This window comes from Manis javanica, chromosome 8 (genome assembly GCF_040802235.1).
Source record: "Manis javanica isolate MJ-LG chromosome 8, MJ_LKY, whole genome shotgun sequence".
Lineage (NCBI taxonomy): Eukaryota > Metazoa > Chordata > Mammalia > Pholidota > Manidae > Manis > Manis javanica.
The window spans coordinates 45,246,405-45,273,509 of record NC_133163.1 but is presented as its reverse complement, the minus strand read 5'-3'; the positions used below and the strand labels follow the sequence as shown (position 1 = coordinate 45,273,509).

Below are 27,105 nucleotides of genomic sequence, written 5' to 3'. Positions count from 1 at the left end.
TCTGAAGGTTTTTTTCTCCCTTTTTCTTTCTCTTCCACTCTTTACATGTTAGGTGTTAGTATATTCTGTACTCTTTGTGTGTCCCTTGACTAACTGTGGGTAGCTGATGTAATTTTGCATTTGGTTAGTAATTAATTGATCTACTTCCTTTACTGTGGTTTTATTTTCTCTGGAGACAGCTATTTAGCCTTAGGAACACTTCCATATAGAGCAGTCCCTTTAAAATACACTGTAGAGATGGTTTGTGGGAGGTAAACTCCCTCAACTTTTGCTTATCTGGAAATTACTGAATCCCTCCTTCAAATTTAAATGAAAATCTTGCTGGGTAGCATATTCTTGGTTCAAGGCCCTTCTATTTCATTGCATTGAATATATCAACCCTTTTGGCCTGGTTTCTGCTGAGAAGTCTGATGATAGCCTGATGGTTTTTCCTTTGTAGGTGATCTTTTTCCTTTCTCTGGCGGCTTTTAATACTCAGGCCTTGTCCTTAATCTTTGCTATTTTAATTATTATATGTATTGGTGTTGTCTTCCTTGGGTCCCTTGTGTTGGGAGTTCTGTGGACTTCTTCAGATGGCCTGATAGACTATTTCCTTCCCCAGATTGGGGAATTTTTCAGCAATTCTTTCTTCAAAGGCACTTTCTATCCCTTTTTTTTCTCTCTTCTTCTTCTGGTACCCCTATAATGTGAATATTGTTCCATTTGGATTGTTCACACAGTTCTCTAAATATTCTTTCATTCCTAGAGATCCTCTTTTCTCTCTGTGCCTCAGCTTCTTTGTATTCCTGTTCCCTAATTTCTATTCCATTTACTGTCTCCTCTACCTCATCTTATCTGCTTTTAAATCCCTCCATTGTATGTTTCATTTCAGCTACTGTAATTTTTAAGGTGTCTATCTCCCTCCTGATCTCATCCCTTAGCTCTTGAATATTTTTCTGTAGCTCCACTAGCATTCTTAAGACTTTTATTTAGAATTCTTTTTCAGGAAGATTGCTGATTTCAGTTTCACTGAGCCTTCTTTCTGGTGTTTGAGGGATTTGGGATTGAACAAGTTTCTTCTGCCTTTTCATAATCCTATTGGATAGTGAGAAATATTGGGTTTGTGTAGGCAGCGCCCTCTAGTGCCCAGAAGCTCTGTTCTTCAGAGCTGCCCAGTACCTGGAGCAATGGCAGTGGTCGCAGGCACGTGGTGCCAGTGCCTACCCTAAAGAGGGAGCTCTTTCCTGCTTCCCAGTCACAGTGCCTGCCTCCACTGTCAGGACTAGTGAGCCACACCCATGGAGCAGTCTCTGTGTTAAGCCGTGTAGTTGCTGTAGGCAGGGCTGTGCTCCAGCTGGTCTGGAGTGATGGTGGGGACAGCAGGTTTGCCCACAGGTGCCAGCAAGAAGGAAGAAGTGGCAGGCCGCTTATCGTGGTGGGGAGGCCTTGGAGCTGGATTGCCAGTCAGGGGGATGGAGCACCTGAAGCTCCTGAAAGTTCCTAACCTGCTGGGCTGAGTGAGCCGGGACAATTTTGTCCATCTGTTCCTTCTCCTGAATCCTTGCCCCCTTAGCAGCCCTCTCACTGTTGGGAAGTCTTTCAAAGCACCTGCCTTTATTTTGTCCCAGAGTGGCCAGTTGTGGGAACCTTTTCACCACATGCAGCTAGAGTCTCAGTCTCTGACTTTGCCCCCGCTAATCTCCAGAGCACCATGCAATGTGGGTTTGTGCTCCCAGAGTAGATTTCTAGGGCTTGGTATTTAGCAGTCCTGGGCTTCTACTCCCTCCTCGCTCTGTTTCTCTTCCTCCGGCCAGTGAGCTGAGGTGGGGGGGCCAGGGTTCTCAGGTCCTGTCAGGTCATGGCTTTATTACTTTACCTTTTTTTTGTGAGATATTATCTTTTCCCAGATGTAGACTGGCTGTGTGATCTTATTTCTGGTCACTCTTTTAGGAATAGTTGCATTTACTGTATTTTCGTATTGTATGTAGTTTTGGGAGGAAATTTATGCCTCACTTCTCATGCTGCCATCTTTTTTCCCTCTCGAGGCATCAGTATTCATAAGGATTGTGTAATGACATTCAGTTTTCAACTACAGAATAACATTTTGGCATTTTTTGATAAAATTAAAGTGAGTGTCAGTTTTAGAACATATACATCTTGGCAACTAACTACTATCTAGTTTATTCACTCAACAAATACTTATTAAGTGCCTACTATGTGCCACTCACTCTGTTAGGCCTTGGGTATAGATGGATAAATTAAACATACAACCTGTCTAGAGATTGATTGTATCATGGAAACAAATAAGGAACAAAAACAACAAAACTTCCATAGAACCTACTAGGATGCACAGGAAAGAGTTGGTTCTCCCTAAAGTGGGGCAAAGAAATTGTCGGGAAATGCTTCAGAGAGAAGCAACTTTTGAGAAGAGTCTTGAAAAATAAAAATAAATTCTAAATTTCCTCATTTTGTTTGGGAGAAAGATGGAAGTGGTTGGGAGGAGTGTGAGGAGACAAGAGGACATTCAAGATGAAACAAGCCAGTGAAAACAAAGGTGAGGAGGCATACCTCATGTTTAGGGTGCTGGAAGCAGTTCCATGTGGCTAAGCTGCAGAATTCAGGGGGAGCTTATACACACAGGCATCAATCTTGCACAGTCTTACACAGATGTGTTTAATATAGTCAATAGATCTTGTGTTTGTTTTTCTTTTTCACTTTCATAATGAACTACTATGCAATGTTTTTGAACTTTGTAAATTTGTCTCTGACATTTAATAAACAGAAAGCGTAACATAAAAATCCAGCTTCCGACAAAAAAAAGGTCATTTTGGCTGTACTGAGCCCCAGTTACTACCTGGCAAAACTGATTGGAGCCAAAGAATATCCCCTTTAGATGGGACTCTAAATTCTAACTAACTAGACTCTAATTCTCCAAATCACTACACTCCCATCTGGTTGCCACTGTTCCCTCCAGTGTAGGCCTTTGGGTATGAGACACCAGGAAGTTAAGATGTTTAGGCAGGAGGACCAATTAACCAACAATCTTTCATGCTGCACTCACACTTTGAACTTATCCTCTCAACAGTGCAATACTAGTAAAGCGGGGGTGTTCAAAAGGGCAGTGACATGATCAGATTTGCATTTTAAAATGATCCCTCTGGCATCATCAAAAGATTCACATGGCGAATACACCAGAGAAGTGTATGAGCAGCAGCAAGTAGGCAGATGGAAAATTCAGTATTCCATGTGAGAGCTGGTAAGATCTCACCTGCCGCAATGGTGGTGGGGATGAAGAGAAGGGGCCCAAACAAAGGTATTAAGGAGTTGAAAAGGCAGCACTTGGTCACCAATTAAATATGGAAAGTGGCTGTGGGTGAGAGGAAAGAGCTAGGCTGACCCTCAGGGGTATGGCTAAAATGATATGGAGGAAAAGCAAGTTTGAGGAAAAGATCATAATTCCAACCCTGTACATGTTGAACTTTACTACCCGAGGGCCCTCAAGGTGGGAGGCAGTTGTGTACGTGGGTCTGGAACCCAGCAGAGAGGTAAAAGTGAAGACTAGGAATTCACCAGTTTACTGGTGGCTGAAGCCACAGGATTGATGAGAAGACCAAGGGAGAGGGCGCAGAGTTTGAAGAGAGCCAAGGAAAGGACCCAGAGGAATGCCAAGTTACCAGGACAGTCAGAGAAGTAGGAACAGGAGAAGAGGAGCTAGGAAAGCCCACTCCTTGAGAACTGAGGGAAGAGAGAATTTCAAGAAGGGATCAGTCATCAGAATCAAAGACCATAGAGAGGTCACCTGAGATGTCCTCTGCATGTGACAGGTGGACATCCTCAGGAAGTGACCTTCATAGAGTGCATGGGAAGAACGTCAGAAGTACTGGCCAGAATTCTGGGTGTAGCTGATACGGAAGAGAATAGTCAAACAATAGACACTGTGTGGTGTTTAGGATTTCGGGGGAAAAGATACCAGAAATTACTTTAGAAAGGCTCTACCATGAGAGGAGGGAGCATTTAGAATTGTTTCCTTTAACCAGGAGGAGTTAACACAGTCTTTTTATACCTTTTTCAATAATGCACCTTAAGAAAGAAGCTCAGCAGACATCTTCTGGTTCATTTATGTCAAATGGCTCAATCTAAGAATGATCATTTATTTCACCTAGTAAATCTATCAACCTTAAAACGAACTTCAGTATGAGGGGTCCAGATCTGAGTTTCCTCTTGGATTATCAACAAATTTCACAATAAAATATTGTTCTTGTATTTTTCTCTCTTTTTGTCAAGAGATTTGGTCAACAGGAAGTTCCATGATAACCAAATGCAATTTGATTTGGGATTTATGCTCTTATCCTAAGAAATCTAGCTAGTGTGAAAGAAAAAAAAACTGCTTCTATTCTAAAAGGGGAGACATATTTTCTGATTTTGTATTTTCCTTTGAAAGAACATTTTTTCCTATTTAATTCTGCAAAGATTAATAGCATAAAACAAGAGGTAAGAAAGTAAAATCTAATGAATATAGACCTTTCTAATGAAAAACTAGTCTGTGAGGGTAACAGTGCTATGGGGCTAGTTTGGGGTCTGGGAGGATTATTGCTTTGGGGTGTGTGTGTGTGTGTGTGTGTGTGTGTGTGTGTGTGTGTTTAATGTTGAACTTGAGCTCCTCTGTGGGCTCTGAAAAAGCCAATAATGGGAGAAGGCAAAAGAGAAAGGAAATAGTTGACGCTACAAGAGCTCAGAGGGAAGGGTCCGTCTTGTGTAGAAGAGACGCCTTGCTTGAAGTGGGGGAAAAAAGATGAGCATTGCCAAGGTCACATAACACGATAGGTGCTAACAAACTTTCCTCTGTGAGGAAGGCCAGGCCACAGGCTGAGCCAGGGCCTGTTTTATATTTTAGGGCCTACTTCCTAAGGGGAATGGTAAAGGTTAGGGGAGGAAGAGAGGCAGGGATAAATGACAAGACAGCCAAGTGAACACAAGGCCCCAAAGAGGCTATATTTACTTTCAATTTGCTCCATTTAGTAAAGTAATCCTTTTAACTGCCTTCTGTCTAAATTGAATAAAAACAAAATGAGAAAATTAAAAGAATAAGGAATGGGCAAGATGATAATTACAGTGCAGTTAAGAAGAGGGTAGGCTTATAATCGTTCATTCACTTATTTATTCATTCAGCAAATATTTACTGAGCAGATGCTATGAGCCAGATGCCCATTTAGATACCATTAACAGTTACTAAAGTTCCTCATAAAGCACACATTCTAGTCCTCCCTATAGGTGTCAAGATAATCCTTGCTCAAGTTCTTAAAAAAGTGTTTGGATTTTTTTTTCACCAGCTTCCACTGCTACACAGAACATGCAAAGCAGCAACCTCTCTTCCTAATAAAGGGTTGAAGCATAGAGAACAAGTGTGAACCACAGAATTGAGGACAGGTTGGTTAATACTCATTCAAATGAAACTCGAAGGACATTTCAGGAAAACAATGTCATTCCTCAGTTTTGGCCAGGCCTCCAGATTTAACAGTCTCTGAAAGAATTAGTGTTTTGTAATAACCCATCTGACATGTTATGTTCAGAATGTGATTTTCTGATTAAGGCACTAGGTTTGAAAGCACTTCTGGACTAAGTGGCAGACAGACGCTGTAATATCCCTTCAAAGTCCCCCAGGTATTTGCTGCGGAAGCTGAACAGGGTGAGAGATGTGGCCATATCCTTTCTGGTCAAGTTTCAGGATAAATAGATTTAAAGGACAGAACTGTAACCAGGATTTGGCCACCTTGGAAAGGAACGTGGTGTTTGAACAACATCCTTCCCAGACTGAAAGGCACTCAGACATGGATTGTCACTCCAGGCATTTGGCACGCTTCTTTATACTAGCAGCCAAATGCATAATTGCCAGGAACTGGCCAAATCCGCAGAGACACCAGTCACTTCTGAATGCTGAAAAATGTTTGTAATATACCAAAAAAAATGTGAGTCTGACTCATTTAATCAGATCTGAGTCCCACACTGGGGATTTCTGCACAGGAGGGAGATGTTTACTGAAATCCTTCTTTTCTCTGCTGCCATCTCCTGTTCCAGGAAGAACAGAACTATTATCAGGTTGGCCTTGCCAATTCCTGTTTTATATTTTAGGTCATTAATATGGATGCTTATAACATGCAAGTTTCCAACTTATTCTGAATTCACTTCAGTACAAAGCGATGAAACTAATGCTCTTTCACCTCATTTTAGATTATATGGAAAATTAATTAAGTATTACTGAAAGACATAGATTTAAGAGTATCACACTTCTCCATTCCTGGAAAGTTTCTCAAACTGGTTTCCCCAAAACCAATGAGATAGAGAATGTAAAGGGCTAGTACACTGCCCTGTAAGAAGTTGCCTGATTCAAGACCTCTCTGAGCTTGAAGCAAGGGGATAGGTGAATAGCCTCAGGAGCTAGCCAAACTTTCTCCTAACATGAAGGTGGAAAATCAAGTTGGCTGTTCCAGGCTCCCTTCCCTACCTTCTTTTATGGGTATGGTCTTGAATCATCAAATTCAGAAATCTGATTTTCCCAAAGATTGATCCAGCCCTAGAAAACTGATTTATACCAAGTCACTAGGAAATTCTCTGAGCTCAGAAGTCAATACATTCTTTTTCAAGTATCAGTTTCCTCCCACACGCCACAGATTAGATTTTTGTAACTCAGGGGAGGTGATTAGTGATTAGTCCAAGGTCATGCAGCTAATTGTAGAACTAGGACTTGAATCCAGGTCTTCCGACTTCAATGCCCTTGCCCTTTCTACTAGAGCACCTCACTCTCCTGATGGGAACCCTGCACGCAAGAGCAGCAGGAGGTTATAAAATCGCTTCCAAAGAGCAGAGTGCACTGGTGGGGGCTTGGGGGATAAGGCAGTCAACAGGTAGGCTGTGCTGTGCTGTGTGAGCTGGCAGCAGACAGCAGAACCCATGTGACTGAGGGTCAGGAGCCAGAGGCCAGTTCCAGGGCAGGCCAGGGATGCAGGAAATGGCAAGAGATAATTGGGGCGCCATTCAGAACTAAATATGAGCGAAACAGAAACTGTCTCAGGAACACAGCAGAAGCCAGATTAGGAGATCTGGGCATAAGGGCATGCTGGGCGGGACCACCACTACAGTTATTAACCTCCAACTGGGTTTCAGAGTGCTGTGCTCCAGCTCTTTCCCTCTCCCTGTGAAAAGAAGAAAACATCAAGACCAGAGCAGAGAGGACCCTGTAGGTGGAGCCAAGTGGCTGACAGCCATGGAGCTGAGGGGAAAGGCAGGGACAGCAAATGAGGCAGGTCACTACAATGCCAACACCAGCCTTCAGAGTTCAAAACCCTTTTCTACATATTCTATTTTGTGACTTTTCTACAATGTGCTATTGATTCTGTTTTACCTCCAGAAAAATTTCCTAAAAATGGCTTCTTGAGAGAGGGTGACCATATAATTTACCACCCAAAACCAGACACTTTTTAAAGTAAAAGGGAAGGTTATTACTAATGGCACCAGTGCAGCAGTCATAAGCCAAGACTAAGCCAGGCCACCCTGCACATGCCACCGCCCTGGCCTGAGACCAAGCAGGAGGACTCAGACATGCCCACGCACATGTGCACAGGGAGGTAATTCTGCCAGGATTGCTTACAAGAGAGGCCAGAGGACTCCTGGGAAGTGCCTCACCGTAAGGGAAGAGGAAGTTAAAGTGTACAAATAGGGTTCAGTGGTTCAGTGCCATCAAGACAGGCCCAGAGGGGAGGAGGGATTCTCACTACTGCCCAGTGTTGGCCACACCTAACATCCCATGACCCAGGTGCCATGACTTTAAAAAGCCAGTGAAACTGAAAAAAGTTGTTTCATTACAATTTCATGGGACATTGAAGATGCACAGATTAGCAAATTCCTGTACCAGCGATTTCAGCAGACAGAGAGGGTACAGTTGGCACAGCAGCTGGTGGGATGTGTACAGGGAGCCGCAGCACCTGTGGTGGGCACCCACAGCACTGCTGCTCAGGCTCAGGCAGTGACCTGCGATGTTACCCCAGCAAGTGAGAGCAGGAGAGCCAAAGACAGCGGGTGCCTGGCTCTTGTATCTCACAGCATATAGGAGGTCATCCACGAGGACTCTCTCAACTATTACGAGGAAGAGAGAGGAGCTGCAGTTTCACATAGTTGATAGAGGAAAAGCCAGGGAAATATTATTTCAGAAAGTATGGTTATTGTGACTTTAATTTTGGTCCCGTGCTATTGATTTTGGAAAACTTAAGTAATATTTCTTCCATCACTTTGTGAGGTGCTCACCAATGTTGTCTAAATTTGGGGGCCTTCTTAATTTGGGGCCACTCAGTTCATATCAGTCATTTTATGGTCTAAAATAGGCATGATCCTCAAAAACATACACATTGCAATGATATGTATATTTATAAAATAATGCAGGAAATACTTATACATAGTAATCAAAATAATGGAGACATTTTCCAAAAATTCCTAAAAATTATGAACTTTTGTTACCTCTTAAAGAATGGCATCAACTGATTCTCTCTGATATCCAACCAATCAGTGTTAATCTTCCAAAAAATTGAAATTAGATGCTGCTTTGAAATAAAATGACTCACTGAATGACTAAAATGAAAGAGTCAGACAACATCAAATGTTCACAAAGATGTTGAGCTAGAAATCTAACGGTGCCAGTGGAACTGTGAATTGGTATAACCTCTTTGGAAAACTGGCAGTATAGGCTAAGAATGAACGTATACACTTCTACTCCCAGTATTTACCCCACAGCAATGCGTGTGTGTGTGTGTGTGTGTGTGTGTGTGTGTGTGTGTGTGTGTGTGTCTGTGTGTGTGTGTATATATATATATATGTTTACCAAAAGACATGGATAAGAATGTTTATAGCTGTATATATTCATTAGAGCCTAGCACTGGGAACTACCAAATGTCTATCAACAGTAAATTGGATAAAGTATAGTATATTCATGCAATGGAATATTGTCATGAGAATGAACAAGTACAACCACACACAACAACATGAATGAATCTCACAAATACAAAGCTGAGCAAAAGAAGATACAAACGATTCCATTTATACACAGCTCACAAGCAAGCAAAATTAAGCAATAATGTTAAAAGTCAAAACGGAGGTAATCTTGGGGGGTGGCTACTGGTCAGGAACACAAAGGAGGCTTCTGGGACCTGGTAATGTTGTATTTCTTGATCTGGGTGCTGGTTACATGGGTAAGAAATTTTATCAAGCTTACCATTTGTCACCTCCACTACATTCTATTTGTCAAACTAAGCCCATATTTAAAAGGAGTATTATACTCTACCTTGTGATGGAGCATGATGAAGTCATATTGCAGAAGTGCATGTGAGATGAGTTCCAATTATAAATCTATTCCAATTATAAAATACAATAGCATTTAAAATGTAAATAATATTTTAAATAAATTTGATAATCTATTCCAATTATCCAGTGCAAACTAGAACTCAGCATCATTCTGGGGCAAAACAAAAACCTTAGGAAGGTAAAGAAAATAAGAACACCAGTAACCAGAGGACACAAGACAAGGAAGGATGCTCCAATCTGGACCACATACCTTCCCTGGACCAGTGATTGTGACCAGATGAATGCGGTACATTGACAGGTCAATCCCAGTCATGTGCCCAGCACAACCACATGAGATGGGAGAGGGGCAATGCACCAAAGAGAGAAGCAATGCACAACAACTTAGGCCTGCTGCCGTATCCTAGTGTGTATCTGATGGCCATCGCAAGAGATATTCTTAAACTCGGCATGTCAAGGACGAAGTGTGTTCTCTCCAAGGTGCATTCAATCCTAGGATTCCAGTGTCCCCTCCCTAGCACACATATCACATTCATTAGTATTAATATTTAAAGGTCTTTAAAATATGGGTCTAGCTATAACACACATCCAAGTGCAACTACTGATGACAATCAAGTTTTCTTTCTCTTTAAGGATCTCTCAAAATACTCATCTGTCTATGAACACATTTTAACACTTTTCCCTCTGGTGGTTTGAATAAAACTTCCACATTGGTTTGACCACATACATTGCTGCACATTCACACACCAAAAAATTAACTGACAACTGTACGTGTGGCAGGCTGAAGCCCCCACTCCTCCTCTCAGGGGAAAATATTGGGGATTAGAGAGAAACAAGGTTACTATAATGTCATTTAAGCAGATGGTTCAGCCAGAGAGAGGCCTTGTCGTTTATGTGGGACACTCCATAACAAAAGGACTAAGCCAAGCAGAGAACATTTTAACATAAGAAGGCCAGAATATTTATTTTGCAGGAAGTAAACTTAAAATTATCTTATTAGAAGAAATATACATTTCTCTCGTAGACTATATACCAGGGGTTGGCAAACTTTCTCTGTAAAGAACCAGATAGTAAATATTTTAGGCTTTGCAGTCCATACAGTCCCTGTGGCAACTACTCAACTCTTGTAGCACAAAGCAGTCATGGACAAACTTAAACAAATGAATGTGGCTGTATCTCAACAAAATTTTACCGAAACAGGCCTGGGGGATTTAGCCCATGGGTCATAGTTTGCCTGCTATTGAACTACGGGGGAAAAACTACATTACAGAGGTGAGATGTGTTTATTTTTGGGGAGTTAAAGGTAAAGCTTGGACAGGGACCTGCTGGTGAAGAGAACAGACAGATATTGAAATACTCCCAGTTTAACCCAGCCCTCCACCCACCTCCTACCTTGGGGGTAGAGCTCATCCTCTCCTCTCTGTGGAATGAGCTCAAACAGACTGAGATCGTATTCACATCCTGCTGAGGCCAGAAGTGGCAGGAATTACGCAACACTTGAAGGGGCCCGGACTTCATTAATTCCCAGGAGTAAGGGGTGTTCTCAGAAAATGGGACACCTGATAGGAAGACTAAAGTGATCTGTAGAGACAGCATGGGGAGAGGGGAAAGGTGAGAGGTAGGGAATGAAGGAGTAACAAACATCCCAAGGCCCACCCAGAGATGATGCACATGGGTCCCAAGGTCCGAACCTTTCTCTGGACTCTCTCTTGGATCCTTCATAGAAGAAACTCTTATGCCTCCCAATTAATTTCCTACTACTGTCCACCTCACTCAAGCAGCTTCCCCTACACTAGCCTACGTGCTCTTCCTTGAACATGCCTGGCACATTCCCACCTTAAGGCCTTTACACCACCTTACTCTCCAGATAGACTAAGAACTCTTCCTCTATATATTCATACAGTTAGCGCTCTTGCTCTTCGTGCAAATGGCATCTCTTCAAAGATGCTTCCTTGGCATTTCTACATAGAATAGCATCCTCATCAGGCTCCACAGGTTTTAATTTTTCTTCAAGCACCTATCACTACCTGATGTCTCCCCCAGTAGCAAGTGAGACCCATAAAGGCAGAGTCTTTGTGTAGTTCACTCCACTATTCCAAGCACCTTCAACCGTACCTAGGACACATAGTGCTCAAAAAACATTAACTGAATGAATAAATAAATCATGTCCAACATGTCTATGATGATTAAATTTGTGTGTCAACTTGGCTGGGCTACGTTGCCCAGATATCTGGTCAAACATAACTCTGGATGTTTCTGTGAGCATGATTTTGGATGAGATTCACATTTAAAGTGGTAGACTTGAGCAAGAAAATTCCCCTCTATAATATGGGTGAACCTCATCCAATCAGTTTAAGATATGAAGAAAACAAAAAGCTAACAGGGCATTTTGCAGCCGATGGTCTTCAGACTTCATCTGCAACATCAGCTAGTCCTGTTCTAGAGCAGACTGCCATTTCCTGAGTCTCCAACCTCCCAGCCTTTCCTACCATTTTGGATTTGCCAAGCCTCAACAATTATGGTAATAGATCCCTTAAAATAAAACTCTGTATATGTCCTATTGATTCTGTTTCTCTGGAGAACTATAACACAGTCTCCAAGTCAAATTGTGCTATCTTCTTTACTAAAGAATTCTTCCTGATAGCTCTACACCCACTGTTTTTCACAAAATGAGTCAGATCTGCCTACTATTGCTCCAGGTGAGTTTCTTCCCCATAGCCAGCTAAATGGGACTGGAGAATGAAGGAGAGAATAATCAAACACATTTTTTTTTAATTATAGATAATTATGTAGAAATGCTGGCACCTAGAAACCATCCCTTCAGACAATACTATTTCACTCACATTCAGTGAACAGGAAGGTTAATCTACACCCTAATCTGTCTAGATCCTAGAATGATAAAGAACGGAAAATATCAAACATACAAAGTATGTTTATATTTTGGATTTTTAGCCGTTTCCATTGTATTTGTATGACCAGATAGGATCATAACTATGAAGTCTACTGTATGTGGTATGTTTTCATAAGACCCTCCAGGATAATGCTCCCCCAGTGCCCTTAAGAAAATTTTCTTTAAGAAAATGAACAAATATCCCTACCCTGGTACCACTTCGAAATCCTGCCAAGAGAAAGCAGAGGTTTCCAGCCTCCCCAAAGACCTGAGGCTGCCTTAGACGCCTTCGCCCAGCTCCACTCCCCTTTTCACGCTCCCAACTGGCGGGAGGAGGACCCCCTCCCAACCAATCAACGTTCACCAGGGCCTCCTCCCGCGCGTCTTTCAAAGGCCCCTAGGAACCAATGAGCTGTTAGAGGCCGAGCCAGGCGCCCAGGGGCGGAGTACCGAACAGGCAGAGAGTCTGACTGGCTCCTAGAAGACGCCGCGCCCCACCTCCCAGGAGGATGTACCAATGAACCCGGCGGAGGGGCGGGCTCAGCTACGAGCAGCGGCTGGGACGCGGGTGCTGCGGGAGGGAGGCGGCGGCCGGTTGGACGAGGGGTGGCCTGCGATGAAGCCGGTGAGTCGGGACGAGACCTGGAGGAGCGAAGCCGCAGGGACGCGAGCGGTGCGGAGGCCGGTTGTTGGGCCCGGGGACAGCCCGGGCCTGGGCGCGGTCTGACTCGCGCAGTAACCGTCCTGGGTCGGAGAGGTGGCGCTTCCCGGGACGGGCTAGAACGGTGGTCGCAAAGGAACAGGGTCAGTGGCGGACGAAGGGAAGACGGACATTCGCTGTAGTTTGTGGGCTAGGAGCCGTCACCAACGGCTCCCGACAGCCCGGCCAGGGAGGGCGGAGCCCCGTTTTATGGAGGAAGCTGAGGCATAGAATGTGTTATCAGTCAGCCTGATAGCCCAGCCCCAAAGGATATAGGGGCTGCCCTGCGTCCCCTGGGGAGCAGTTCTCACCACGGACGAGGAAAACTTCCTGAAAGATGATTGCCAATCTCGGCTTGTGGGTATGTCACGGGGCCACCTGGTACTGCGTCCTTTTCCCTGGGGTGCAGAATCCCTGGGCCTCGGGTTGCAGAAACGTCCCACTCTGTTAGGATCGGTAAGGCTGGCTGGGAAAGCCTGGATGAACCGGCCACACAAATTGAAAATCATGAATCATCAAAAGCGCTTTAAAAAGAAAGAAAAAAAACCGCGAAGAGCTGAAGTTCCACCTTACTCGCACCACCTGCCACCAGGGTTGACAATCTATTGAATACTGAAGGGCTTTCACTCGAGTTGAGTTGACAATAATAATACAGACAGATCCAAAGAAACTGAACTCCATAACCTACATTGGCTCTGCGATGTGATCTTGTTGTAACAAGCAAGACCATTATAGAATATAGCTTCAGAGCTAGAAAGGACATTAGGTGATTGCACTTGCTAATCCCTACGTTTCCATGTGGATGAACATCAGCCTTCTTCATTCCTCCAATTTCTCCATTTGTCCCCAGAACGGGAAGAGTGAGTCATCCAGGCCCTGAGTGAGGGAGGAGCTGAACAATGTAGCGCATCCCTTCCTGTCTCTGCAGAGGGCACTTTCTGGGGCGTTTTCCACCACGGGTTGCCCTGGGCTGTCCATTACTCTCTATGACTAGGTGGATAAATCCAATTCTAGAATGAAGAATAGACAAGCCCACTTAACCACAGCTTTAAAGCCACCTCCTCCATTTTGACATTCAGTAATAGAACTAACATACTGATCTCCTTTTGCCTCTCTAGTGTCTTATCTGTCAGTTGGATCTAACTAGGGAGTAGAAGAAAGGTGTGTTTTTTACTGGTCCTATAAAACTCCAACAGTCTTCCATGCAGAAATGCTGCTTACAAGACTGAGTTCCAACTCCTTAGATCAGCACACAAAGCCCATCTCAATCTTCTCTAGTCCAGTGATACACAAAGTTGGGGCAGGTTATCCATCTCTACTCCTCCAACCCCAAACAAACTACCAGACTATATAGGGGTTATTTTTTGAGAATAGGTAAAACTACTCTAGCTTTATCTCCTCTGCTCTCATATCACAGGACCTGTATACAAGACCTTTTTCCTTTTGCCTTAACTTCTTCCCTATCTACCTAAACATCCTGCTCATTCTTCCAAACCCAGCTAATGCATCCCTTCTGTGAAGCTTTCTCCAGCTCCCTAAGCAGTTATTTGCTGCCTTCTCTGCTCTAAAATGCATAGTTTATGCTTCCATTTTAGCACTTAAGCTTTCTTCTGTAAACTATACATACATCTGTCTCTCCAATTATATGAAGGCAGGCTATGTATTTTAAGGATCTTTGTATCTTCAGAGCATGGCAAATGAATGTGTCTAAGAAACATTTGTTAGAGAATGAATAAATCTCACTTTCTAATTGTAGAAAACTGAGATTCAGAATAAACTGAAGTAGCTTATTCAAGATTATACGGTAAGTGGCTAAGATAAGACCAGACTCAGGTTTCTTAGTCCCCTATCCAACTCTCTCCATTACATAGTTCTGTAATTATTAATAGATGTGTAAATAGCAATAATTTATTATTGATATAGCTGAGCTCTCTGATATTCCAGATGGAATAAATTGCAAATATGCAGTCAACATGTGTTTAAGCAAGGATCAGCTATACTAAAACTATATATTCTTCTTTACTGTTATTTAACATAGCTAATTTCTTTTGAAGCCTAGTTCAGTGCAGGCAAGTGAGTTTGACTCATCAGATGAAGAGCCCATTGAAGATGAACAGACTCCAATTCCGATATCATGGTATGTTAACATTTCTGATCAATGGTGAGCTAAAATATTTGGTGTACACATCATAATCTTTATAGAACGGAGTCCGCATATTGAAAATATTGAGTGATTCTCTACTGCTGATTATATAATTCTAATCCTTAAGGAATCTCCTCTGAATCCATGATTTATTTACTATCTATTATAGAATAAGGCTCTTCTTTTTTTAAGAGGGGTTGGGTACTCCTTCTTTATATACTGAAAAAAGCATAGTAGAAACAAGTAAGTAAGGAGTTGCAAGGAATTATCTCCCATCTAGTACTAGCACCTATTTATTCTTTTATGACAAAAGAACAGTGTATACCAAACATAGGATCTGCAGTTGTTTATCATTTAGTCAAATCCTAGAACTACTTGCCATAGTAATGCATCCATCAGCAGACCCTAGTTAAGATAACCACATTACCATTGACATAGTAACAAAAACAAATGTTGCTGTATACAATCAACTTCCAAATCTTGGCAGTGATTTAGGATTACACCAGCTTCCTTATGAGCAGCAATCAAATGTTTTCTCACATCCCTATAAATGTAATAATCTCTCTAAGAAAGCACAGTTCCCTACTGCAGGAAAGAATATAAGTATTATCCCTAAAGGTCTTTTGTTCTGCCAACAAATAGCAATTATCTTTCATTTCCCCATCTAACCTCCCTTTTAAACTGAAAAACCCATCTAATTTTCAAAGTCAGGATGCACCCATTTTCCTCTAAACTCATCTTCTGTCTTGCAGACAAGGTAAGCCTCTGCCCCCTTTGTCCTTGAGTACTGCAAACCAGAACCATGATTTATTATAATTATTTCATTTAACCAAAATACATTACAACAAAGAATGGGTGGTTTTTATCATATGAAATTATCTCTATTTAAGAAAGCCCTACAAAGAAATCTTATAATAGTAACATAGAATGAATGCTGGGGACAACATTGTCAGGTGGTCATTTCCCAGCTTATCTCCCAAGGTTACTAATGAAAAATACCTCAGGTAACACACCACAGGATAACTGAAGTCCGCTTCACACTAACTGTTGGCAATCTAGGCATTATGTCTTTAAGGTATGTTTCAATTAGCTTGCCCATTTTAAGACTTAAATTGTAACAAAGCAAATGATGAGTCCCTGTTTTAAAACTTCCTGTCTTTCTAGGACTTTCGTACCAACAATCTAATACTTACCTATGTATTTTTGTTTTCTGACTAGTGTAAACCTTTAGAACACCCTTGTTCAGTGGTAGGCACCTATTGGTTAAACTGAATTTCCATTTAAAAAAACTGAACTAAACATGATAAAGTTTTCTCCTTTTCAGGCTGCCCCTGTCACGAGTGAGTTGTTCTCAGTTTCTTGGATTATGTGGTCTGCCAGGTAGGTAACACTACAGTTGGCTTCCTATTGATTTATATTTAAACTATTTTTTTGCAGGCTAACTATCATTCTCTGTCCTGAGAAATAAGAGGATTTCATAGACTGTCGGTATGGGGGGCTCACTTTGGGGACCTCCCATGGTGGGCTGTAGAAAACAGAATTTAGGTCCACTCTGCAACTCTTCCAAACCCACATTCACAGTTCTACATTTCCAATTTACCTATTTTAATAAAACTTAAACACTGGGGTACAGTGTGAGGCTGAGGACTACAGCCAGGTACTTGTTAGAGAAAGGACACAGAGTAAAGAATCTTTGGATTAGGAATTCCTTCATCGGGGATCTATGAACCCTTGGAATTATATTCCTAAGAATATAAGAAATTAACATTGACATTCAAAATAGAATTAATATATAAATGATCATGTGGAATGACTTTCCAAAGCAGCTATGTATGTGTTTAAATATACTTGTTATAGATGACCAAAAATTGACCTTTTCACATGCCTTATTACTACTTTTAGGTTGTAAATTCAAAAATGTGAGAAGAAATATCCAAAAAGATACAGGTAAGTGTAATATGAAATAACCATATCAGCAGTTTTTTTTAATAACACTGAAAATTTCTTTGTCAAAAAGAACAAACTGTAGTCTCTTCTCAATATACCAAACGAATTTTTGACATTTCATAAGGTTTCAATATAGACTTGCTCTAATCTATGCAGAGGTATTTGTGAAGGACACAGAGAACTCGTCATTTACTAAACATGGCATTGCTTTTCCCTGATTGTTGAAGTTACATTATATATAGATACTACATTTGAGTTTAGGCTGTATAAGATGGAGGGAGAAAACTGACATGGTACTGCCCAGATCTTTGAACATACTGTTTGTTCTTTACAGGCTTGACTGTGGTAGTAGAAATTAAGCCTGAGCTGGGAACCATATAGCCCATCCTAGGTGGGAAAGATGGAGTGGGTCTGATCTTCACATGCCAAGGATATTCATACTATTATAGCCTCAAGTCTCATAATCTCAAAAGTATCCTGATAATCTGCCCCAACTGGGAATTTACATGTTGCATGATACAAAAAATCTTGAATTTTCAAAATATTCTGTTATGGCTAGTTTGGATTATCTCAAGGCTAATAGTCCTACCAATGTCCTTATATATGCCAAAATGAATATATATATATTGCTTGATTTGACCAGTATAGATTTTTTAAATCTTAAAAATTTTTTCCTAGTTGTTTTGGAATATCAGTTTGCTAATGTACTTTTTCTAATTTACTGCTTACTTGCCAAAAATACTTTAAAAGGCTAACAGATTAAGTGACCCCTGCAGTATTTATAAGGATTTTAGGATTTAGAGATACCCACCATGGTAGGAAATTTCCATTTGGAGAACATGTCAGACACAAGCAGAATATAATGTAAATCATTGTTCAAGAACCAATCTGGCACATTTTGGAAAGCCCTCTTCATTTAGTATCCTCTATAAGAGGCGTTTCCAATATTTTACTAAGCCCTTATTTTCCAGTGAAATCTTAAATGGAACCCAGTATATAAAACAAATGTCAGGGTTTGATGGAGAGACCTAGAATCATCCCGCAGCAGTTCCTATGATTCGTCCTCAGAGCCCTTCCTAGGAAAGTTTGAAAACCACGGTATAGGAGTGATTACCCAATGTGTACAAGAGGCAAATAGAAAATTACCTACTCTTGGAAATAGTTAAGTGTGTTAACTACAGGTTAAATTATTTTGGAAGTACAAAAGTATTTTTCAGGCTAAATTATTTTAGAAGTATGAAAATATAATAGCATTATCTAGAGCAGCACTGTCCAATAGAAATATAATGGGAGCCAAAAATAGAAGCCATACATAAAACTTTACATTTTCTAGTTGCCACAGTAAAAGTAAAAACAGGTGAAAATAATCTAAGAATATATTTTATTTAACCTAATATAGCCTAAAGAGTATAATTTCAATGGGTTTTAAGTACAAAACAAATTATTAATATAGTAGGGGTTTTTTGTATTTAATCTTTGAAATCAGGTATGTATTTTACAATACTTAAACACATCTCACTATGGACTAGCCACATTGCAAGCACAAATCTAGATATTCATGATAAAAGGTACCTTATACTTAAATAACTTAATATCCTTGGATTTAGGAGATGGGGAGAGAGAGGAGGTGCAGGCCAATCACCATTAGTTATTTTTGAACCAAATGCTCTATAGTGAATATTGCTAGAAGGAAATTTTGGTTTATAGAATGGCCTATGGTACTATTCATTATAGTGAAATTAGGGAAACCATGTACTTCTAATACAGTTGATGATTTATTTCCTGGAGATCTCGCCTGTTAAAATTAAATATGTGACAGTGTAGTACAGTACAAAGAGCTCTGGCACCACGCCTTGCTGGAAATTTCATACAAAGCTTAGGGCAAAGCAACACAACAGAGTGATGACAGCAGCAAACATGGCTGATTATGTGAGAAGAAAACAAGGAAAAAAAATGTGCTATCATTCTTTCTCAAGAGTGTACTTTGAAATTTAGGTGTTTTAAAATTCATAGTAGAGCTGTATTTATTATAAATAAAAATTTTTGAGAAAAAGCAATATAACTGACTACTCTTAAAAGTCAGTAAAAAGCATTTTGAATTATAAAGTCAGGCTTGATTTTAATTACCTTTTGGTTCAGATGGTTCAGATTGTGCTTAGTGTCCTTATTTTTACCCTAGTTTGAAGACAGATTAATATCATTTTAGATCATCAGCACTTCAAGTTTATAGATTATCATTTGTTAGTTTGGCTTAAGAAATGAACTCCATATTCTCCATCATGATCCTACTTAAATTGTAATGTTTTGTACATGTGTGTCCGTGTATCTTGATCTATTGGCAGAAGAACTAAAGAGCTATGGTATACAAGACATATTTGTTTTCTGCACCAGAGGGGAACTGTCAAAATATAGAGTCCCAAATCTTTTGGACCTCTACCAGCAGTGTGGAATTATCGCTCATCACCATCCAATCCCAGATGGAGGAACTCCTGACATAGCCAGCTGCTGTGAAATAATGGAGGAGCTTGCAATCTGCCTAAAAAATAACCGAAAAACTTTAATACAGTACGTTCTCCTTTTCTCCATATATTAAGTGAGAAATGTCCCAGGCAGAATGATTTCTCAAGTCATTCCATCTTAATTCAGTTATTACCTACTTTCTAGTTTGTTACAAGGATTAAAAAGAGGAAATACATAAAAAATACCAGCACAATACCTAGTACAGAACAAGCACTCAGATATTTGCTATTTTACTTTCGAAGGATAAGGATTTTAAAAGGAGTAGATGTGGGAATTTATAGAATAGGGTGACAGACTGTTTATTCTTTCCTTTTAGCTGTAATTTGGGGACCCTCTTCTGTCCAAAAAAGGTGGGGCATCATTCTGTTAACCTCACTTATTGCTCAGCCTTTCAGTTGCTTCCAACAACAAAAAAGTCAGTATTTTAAAAATTAGCTGCAAAGAAGTCATCCCTAAGCAATGAGCAACCTTAAAAACATGACTTAAAAATATATTTGATGATACAAATTTGCTACCAGAATGAAAGAGGGACTGTCATTGTTGGCCCATGGAGATATACAAGGTGCTGGGATGAAAGGTTAAAACAAAATAAAATGGGTTAAGGGAAACAATGAAGATAGAAGAAAAAAGTAGTGGAAAAAAGGAAGAAGAGAGTGACAGTAGTCAGCAGTAGACAATAGCAATTCGAACAAGAGAGGTGGTGCTGTGAACACCAGCGGTAGATGCTCCACCAGAGATACACAGAGCAGAGAGCCAGCCACAGGGAGCAAACTAGTCCTTCACTGTGCTTATTGTACTTTTTTGTGTCCTATAAGCTGCTTTTAATCCTTTCTGAAACAAACAGTACTAGATAGCTTGATACCTCAACTGAAGTCACTGCACTGAGCTAGGAAGTATAGAGACTGTCCCAAATAACTGAGTAGTTTTAGGGCATGCAAGGGAAAGTGCAGGCCCAGCCTCTCTCTCCTCAGACCTTGATAGAGCTCAGGGCCTTCATGCCAGTAGTTCCTGTTCTGAAGGCAAACTACCTAGTACAAAGGTCTTTGGGGACACACCTGTTAGTGGCCGAACTAAACTCTGATATACAGAGAACCAGAGCTCACAGAGTAAGGAATAAAGAACAAGACTCCATCTTTTATTCTACAGTTCGTAAACTTTTTCTAGAGAAAAGCATAATCTCTAATTGTAAGCAATTACTAATTGCTCTACTAATTATTAAAAAAAACTTTTTGAATAAAGATATCAACGCTAAATTTTCTGATATTAAGTCTAAGTAAAATAGCATCAGATAACTAGATGTAGCTAATGAAAAAATATTTTCCAGTTTTGGGACCATTTGGAAACGAATAATGAGTTCCATTTTGTTTTGTTTTTCAAATAAATCTTTGGAAGCAGCCTCACCTGAAAAGTTTCCAGAGATCAAACTAGCTCAGATTAGTGAAGCTTAAATTCTTTTCTAACCAGATGCTCTGGTGTCTGAACAGATTACAAGCAGAATGAAAAGATGGGTGGGTGGCCTTGCATATCTGAATGTCTCAGGCTCCCATGAAATAAAGCATTGATGACTGGAAGTTGGCATTGACCTAGAGCTTTCAAAGGTGACCCCCTCTGGCCAGTGTTTGGATAAAGACAATTTTCTATCCATTCTGCTATCTTCTGAATGCCCCCATTGCTAGAGTTTATCCCACAGGAACGGTCCTAAATTTTTTTCACTGTCTTGTTGTCTACCAGGGTCATCACACTGGCCCTTCCTGGACATTTTCGCTAGTTTATAAAGTCAGTGAACACACCTTGCTGACTGTATTGTACTTCTATAGGGCTGCAGTAACAAAGTACCACAAAAAGAATTTATTCTTTCCCAGTTCTGGAGACTAGAAGTGCAAAATAACAGGTGTCAGACAGGCCACACACCCCTGGGACTCCGGGTGGAACACTTCCTGCCTCTTCCTTGCTTCTGACTGTGGCCGGCAGTCCTTAGTGTGCAGCTGTGTCACTCTAGTCTCTGCCTCATCCTGACATGAATCTCCCTGGTCCGTTTTCATGTGGTATTTCCTCTTATAAGGATAACGGTCATAGTGAATTAGGACCTACCCCAGTGACCTCATCTTAACTTGATCACATCCAGAGACCCTATTTCCCAATAAGGTCATAATTCATAGCACCAGGATTAAGACTCAGTACATCTTTTGGGGGACACAATTCAACCCGAAACACCTACTGCTTACCAAACACTGAATACAAAACACACACTGTGAGGCACAGTCCCCACCCTCGAGGAGCCCACAGCAAATGACCCTACCACATAAATGCAATGAGACTCACAGGTATGTGCAAGGTATCACGGGACACCAGTGGTTTCTGAGGGGCTCAAAGGCATTTCAGGGAATGAAATCTGAGCTGGGCTTTGAAGGATGAGTAGGAATCAGAGGAGGCAAGACAGAGGTAGCAAGAGCTATAAAGCAGTATAATCTTGCAGAAAGCTGCTGAAGTGTTCTTCCTTGCCCTGCTTTTATATAGTAGATCCCCATCTCTGAAACAGTCCTACACCTGGGACTCTGTAGAAAACAAGTTCATGACTCTAGGGGTCAGTACCTGTTTGGTTGCTGTCTCACCTGTCACAAGACCTGAATCTATAGTTTCATCTATAATACACTGCAGTAACTGATGCTCCCATGTCACGAACGTCCAATGAGCTCCAAAATCCCCTTGAAGTTAGGAAGTATGTATAATACATTTTCTTAGGACCTTTGAAAATGATTAAAATGAATGGTTTTGTTGTTTTGAGAGTTAACCTTCATTTTTCTGCAAAATCCAATTATGCAAAACTGCTAATTTCTTCACAATGCTAGATAGCAGCAGCTAAGGTTTACTTCTCTGCCAGGCTCTGTTGTAAGGTCCTTACAAGCATGGCCTCCTTCAGTCCTTACTCTGATGTAAGTACCATTGCTGTCAGGATTTTCCAGGTGAAAAGCAGAAGCCCAGAGAGGTGAAATAATTTGCTTAGGTTCACACATTTAATAAATGACAGATGCAGGATTCAACCCCAGGCAGTGGGGCTCTAGAATCCATGCTCTAAATCTCTATGATATACTATCTCTGTACTCTTTTTAGATGAATGAAGAGTTATTATACAGACTCATCCCATAATCACTAAGAGGAAGAAAATCACAGTGGGGATTGGTAAAAGTAGTCTGATTTCTATCTATTTGGTAACTTGTTCCACTTCTCAGCTGTGGATCCTAGAGTTTAAAGGTCAGTAAAAAGACCTTGCCTACCTTGACCTGTAGAGGTGTTCAGAAAACCTCCCAACAAAAAATAAGCACACTTTGCTCTTGGTAGACTCAAAAATATTTATTAGTCTCTGTGTGCAAGTCACTGTGCTGGAACTTAGAGTCAGAAGTGGAAGGCAGAAGGCTAGTTCTTCCGTTGAAATTGTTGGGATGGAATGAAAACACACAGACTTCAAAACTGTACTTTTCTTTCAGCTGTTACGGAGGACTTGGGAGATCTTGTCTTGGTAAGAAATATACTTTCATTATTACTTTTTTTAACCTCAGAGTAGGCAGACTCCTGTTTCAGGGCCATGTGCTCACTCTGTATGAAAACTAGACCACAGTGTAAATCTGCTAAGGCCCAAAGGATTACATAAGGCCCGAAATTTGGTGTTCTTAGGGGGAAGTAGGAGGTGTGTTCAGCATTGTTCTGGAGTATTCTGCAAAACATGCTTTACAAGTCTTGGCACCTGCATTCTTGTTTTGTTTGGTTCTCTAATGTTCTCCCTATGCAGGTGTTATGATACTGACAGTAACTTCTAAGTAATATTCATGAGTAACATAAGTATGCAAACCAAAGTTAATTACTGTATGTTAGCTTTAAGCTTTCTAAAAATGTGTTAGAAAACAAATAATGAAAAGCCACACTGGAATAACAATTACTCCCTTTAGTGTTGGACAAAATTTAAAACTTTTTATGTTACAAAGGACACCATCAAAGTTAAAAGATAATCCACAGAATGGGAAAAAATATTTGCAGACCATGTATCTGATAAGGGACTTACCTAGAATATATAAACAACTCAATAAAAAGACAAACAACCCAATTAGAAAATGGGCAAAGGATCTGAATAGACAGTTCTCCAAATAAAACATACAAATACCCAATAAGCACATGAAAAGATGCTCAACATCATTAATCATCAGGGAAATGCAAATCAAAACCACTTAACATCCATCAGGGTGGCCGTTATCCAAAAAGTGGAAAAAAAGTGTTGGCAAGGGTGTAGAGAATTTGGAACCTTCATACACTGCTGGTGGGAATGTAAAATGATGCCGCTGCTTTGGAAAACAGTCTGGCACTACTTCCTCAAACAGTTACACATAAAGTTACCATATGACCCAGCAATTCCAGCCAAAAAAGGGAAACAACCTGAATGTCCACCGCTTGACAATGGATAAGCAAAATGTATACCCATACAATGGAATACTCCCCATCCATAGAAAGGAATGAAGTACTGTACATGCTACAATATGTATGAAGCTTGAACATGTTATGCTAAGTGAAAGAAGCCAATCACAAGAGACCCCGTATGATTCCATTTATATGTAATGTCTAGAATAAGGAAGTCCATAGAGGCAGAAAATAGCATATGGTGGTTGCCTAGGGATGGGGCTGACTGGGTGAGAGGGGCATGGTAGCCAAAGCGTACAGGGTTTTTGACAAAAATGTTCAAAAATCAACTGTAGTGACATCTGCACATATCTGTAAATAACACTGAAGTCCATGAATTGTACACTTTAAGTGAATGAATTGTATGACATGAAGTCTAACTCAGTAAAAGCTGTTAAAAAAAAAATGAGGCCAGTGTTAAACTTTAATTCAGCCAGTCACTTGAAATCATAACTTACTGTCAAAAACACATACCAAAACTCCTGTCTTTGAATCCATTTTGAACAGTTAACACTGAAATCAGTTTTCTGCATGAACAGAAGTCTAAATATAAAATGCTCTACCCTATCATTAAATATTGAGTGATATACTATGTTTCTATCATGTTCTTTTAGTAGCCGCTTGTCTCCTACTATACCTGTCTGACACCGTATCACCACAGCAAGCCATAGACAGCCTGAGAGACCTAAGAGGATCCGGAGCAATACAGACCATAAAGGTAAGGAGGGTGACTATTCTTGGGTGGTTGTGGTTAGGGACAGGCTGTTGCAAATAGTGTGAGCATCATCAGAAGGGAAATAAAAATCCAAAGCATTCTATTACTCATGTATCACCTTCTTATATTTTTTTAAATTTACATTTAACTATAACCTGGATATGAAACTGTTCACAGTATTTTAAACAAAATAATGAAAACATTTGAACCTTCCAGTTTACTCTTCCAGTATCGACTGCTGTTCAGTTTTTGCCTGTTTGGTTCTGGGAATAGATCATCTCATTTGGAAAAATGAGATAACTAAACATGATAGTTTCTTGGGTAGATTTTTTTGGCCAGGATCTAATGAAGACCATATTATACCACGAGAATGTAATGAAGCTAGACAAATGCCTGTGATACACACAGTGTAAAGCAATGCTAAGTGTCCTTTGCTGTGGGTAACTAAATGACATCTTCCACATTCACTCTCCCCTAACACTTCAAAAGCCCTGCAATAGCAGTGGCCCGAGGATTAATGTTACTGAAAAGATTCTGCAGATTTCACTTTATTTGAAGATCTGTAAAGCTAATTTGCCTTCCTTTTCCAAGCATCCTCTCAGCATCCTGACTCAGAGGGGGCACTAAAGAACCCCAGCCTTTAAGCAGCTTCCTGGGCTTAAGAGTCCATCTCCCCAGGCCTCGGGGGTCTAACCACATGTCACAGATGTGAATTATTATAGTAACTGACAAATTCCCCTAGCAGCTGGATTCTTAGGGCTGAAGTGAGGTCATTCAAAAACAATACAGGATACACTACTTACAGGTTCTGAAAACAGAGCACTCCCCTTATTTGTTAAAATCAAATCATGCCTCAAATTCAAGATGTTCTCAAATGTCTCTTTGAAACAAAATACGACAAACATATGTATATACGTATGTATTTTTGTATGCTCTGCATCTTCAATCTCAGAGAGAATTAAGCCCACATTAATATATGGACTGTCAGTTTATCACCTCAGCATTCAGTGGGTTTTCCTATCTTTATGCTGATGTAAGTTAGCAGTGTACAGTTTCAACTCTATTGATATGAAATGGATTATTGGCAGAGTAAGAATAATCTCTGGGAAACTAAAAACTCCAGATGAATTATTTAAAGCTTTTTTTATTTTGCTTATCTGTTAAGACTAGTGATTTTTTTAAAATATTGTCTACCATGAAAATTGTTCCAAATGGATTGTCATCACAGAAAGTAGAAAATAAGGGCTTCAAAAAATTAAGAAATAGATTTTCTTAAATATACCACTGTTAATTGCTACATAAAGTGCCCTTGCCACCCTCCTTACCCACCAGGGGAAATACATTAGCAAAACAAATTCCTTCATGTACTATGTTTAGTCTTACTTGCTCCTGCCAGTAAACAGAAAAAGAATTTTACAGTTATAAAACATTCATCTGTGTTTCACATTACCTTCTGAATTTAGAGATTTTTAAAGCAATCACTTTTCACATTTATGTGCAGCTTTATTGAAAGATAAAACTTGCCCATGAAGCAAATGCTTCCTTCCCCAAAGGAGTGTAGACTTCTCTTAGCAAATATTTTGACTCCTGATTCCTACTAGTATTGTGACTGCTCCACTAACTAGCTATCTACAATGTATTTCAATGTTTCTTTACTTTTTTTCAGCAATATAATTATCTTCACGAATTCCGGGACAAACTCGCTGCATATCTACCATCAAGAGATTCACTATCAAGATCTATATCTAGATAAAAAGGAATTTCACCTAGCACATATGTGACCATGTCTGAAACTTGAGTTCTCTAACATAATTTGTACTGAAATGAAACTACTTGTGTTATAACTTAGGTGTAAATGTATATGTGCAGATATTCCTAAAGCTTTGACAAATTTTATTGTGTCTTTTTCTTCTCTTATAGAAAAAATGCTCTTTTTAGAAATGCACTGGCTGCTCTGGTGTATTTTACTGGCGGTAAGGCTGGAAAAATATTTGCATATTTTTATGACTTCTCACACTTTAACCACATTTTACTATTTGTAACTACTAGGTAGCATATGACATAATAAGTATGAAAATTGGTATGAGTACTCAAGCTAAAATTGTTTAATTTTTGCCCTCTGTTTCTTCCAAAACTTCTTGCATTGTTTTCTCTACTTGGCAGACATACAGTATGTGAGGTATCCTAGAAATTATCTAGTCACCTCCCTCCCAACACTGGAATATCCCCAACAGGTGTTTATCCAGCTTTTTCTGGATCATCTTCAGAGACAAGGAATTCATTGGTTCAGACAGCTGCTCTGGGTTTAGAGCATTTTTTTCACACTAGGAACTCCATAGAATGAATTTAATCCCTCTTTCATATTTATTTTAGAAAGCACTTATCTACAGATTAACAATCTCCAATTCTCTCACTCCTTC

General features: G+C 40.2%; 1 protein-coding gene and 1 long non-coding RNA gene across 3 annotated transcripts in view; one reads left to right on the top strand and one right to left on the bottom strand.

Moving 5' to 3' along the window:
* Positions 1 to 12,526, bottom strand: part of LOC140843080 (uncharacterized) — a 52,689-nt gene extending 40,163 nt beyond the window's left edge. Inside the window, exon 1 of the long non-coding RNA XR_012120507.1 lies at positions 12,423 to 12,526. This is a non-coding gene — a long non-coding RNA (uncharacterized lncRNA). The remainder of the gene's footprint in view (positions 1 to 12,422) is intronic.
* A 124-nt stretch (positions 12,527 to 12,650) lies between these two features.
* CDKN3 (cyclin dependent kinase inhibitor 3) lies at positions 12,651 to 26,774 on the top strand. 2 transcript variants are annotated; one of them, XM_017661260.3, is made up of 8 exons: positions 12,651 to 12,839; positions 14,969 to 15,051; positions 16,382 to 16,437; positions 16,960 to 17,004; positions 19,347 to 19,569; positions 23,010 to 23,041; positions 24,585 to 24,688; positions 26,352 to 26,774. In XM_017661260.3, the coding sequence occupies exons 1-8, from the start codon at positions 12,732 to 12,734 to the stop codon at positions 26,436 to 26,438; spliced, it is 738 nt and encodes a 245-aa protein (XP_017516749.2). In that variant the 5' UTR covers positions 12,651 to 12,731; the 3' UTR covers positions 26,439 to 26,774. The 2 variants fall into 2 exon arrangements, with proteins under 2 accessions (XP_017516749.2, XP_017516750.2); XM_017661261.3 differs by lacking the exon at positions 12,651 to 12,839 and adding an exon at positions 13,027 to 13,275.
* The last annotated feature ends 331 nt before the right edge of the window (positions 26,775 to 27,105 follow it).

Coding starts and splice junctions, on each gene's coding strand:
- CDKN3 (XM_017661260.3), top strand. CDS start 12,732: ATGAACCCGGCGGAGGGGCGGGCTCAGCTACGAGCAGCGGCTGGGACG. Junction 17,005..19,346: donor AAATATCCAAAAAGATACAG/GTAAGTGTAATA, acceptor ATCTATTGGCAG/AAGAACTAAAGAGCTATGGT. Junction 23,042..24,584: donor ACTTGGGAGATCTTGTCTTG/GTAAGAAATATA, acceptor ATGTTCTTTTAG/TAGCCGCTTGTCTCCTACTA.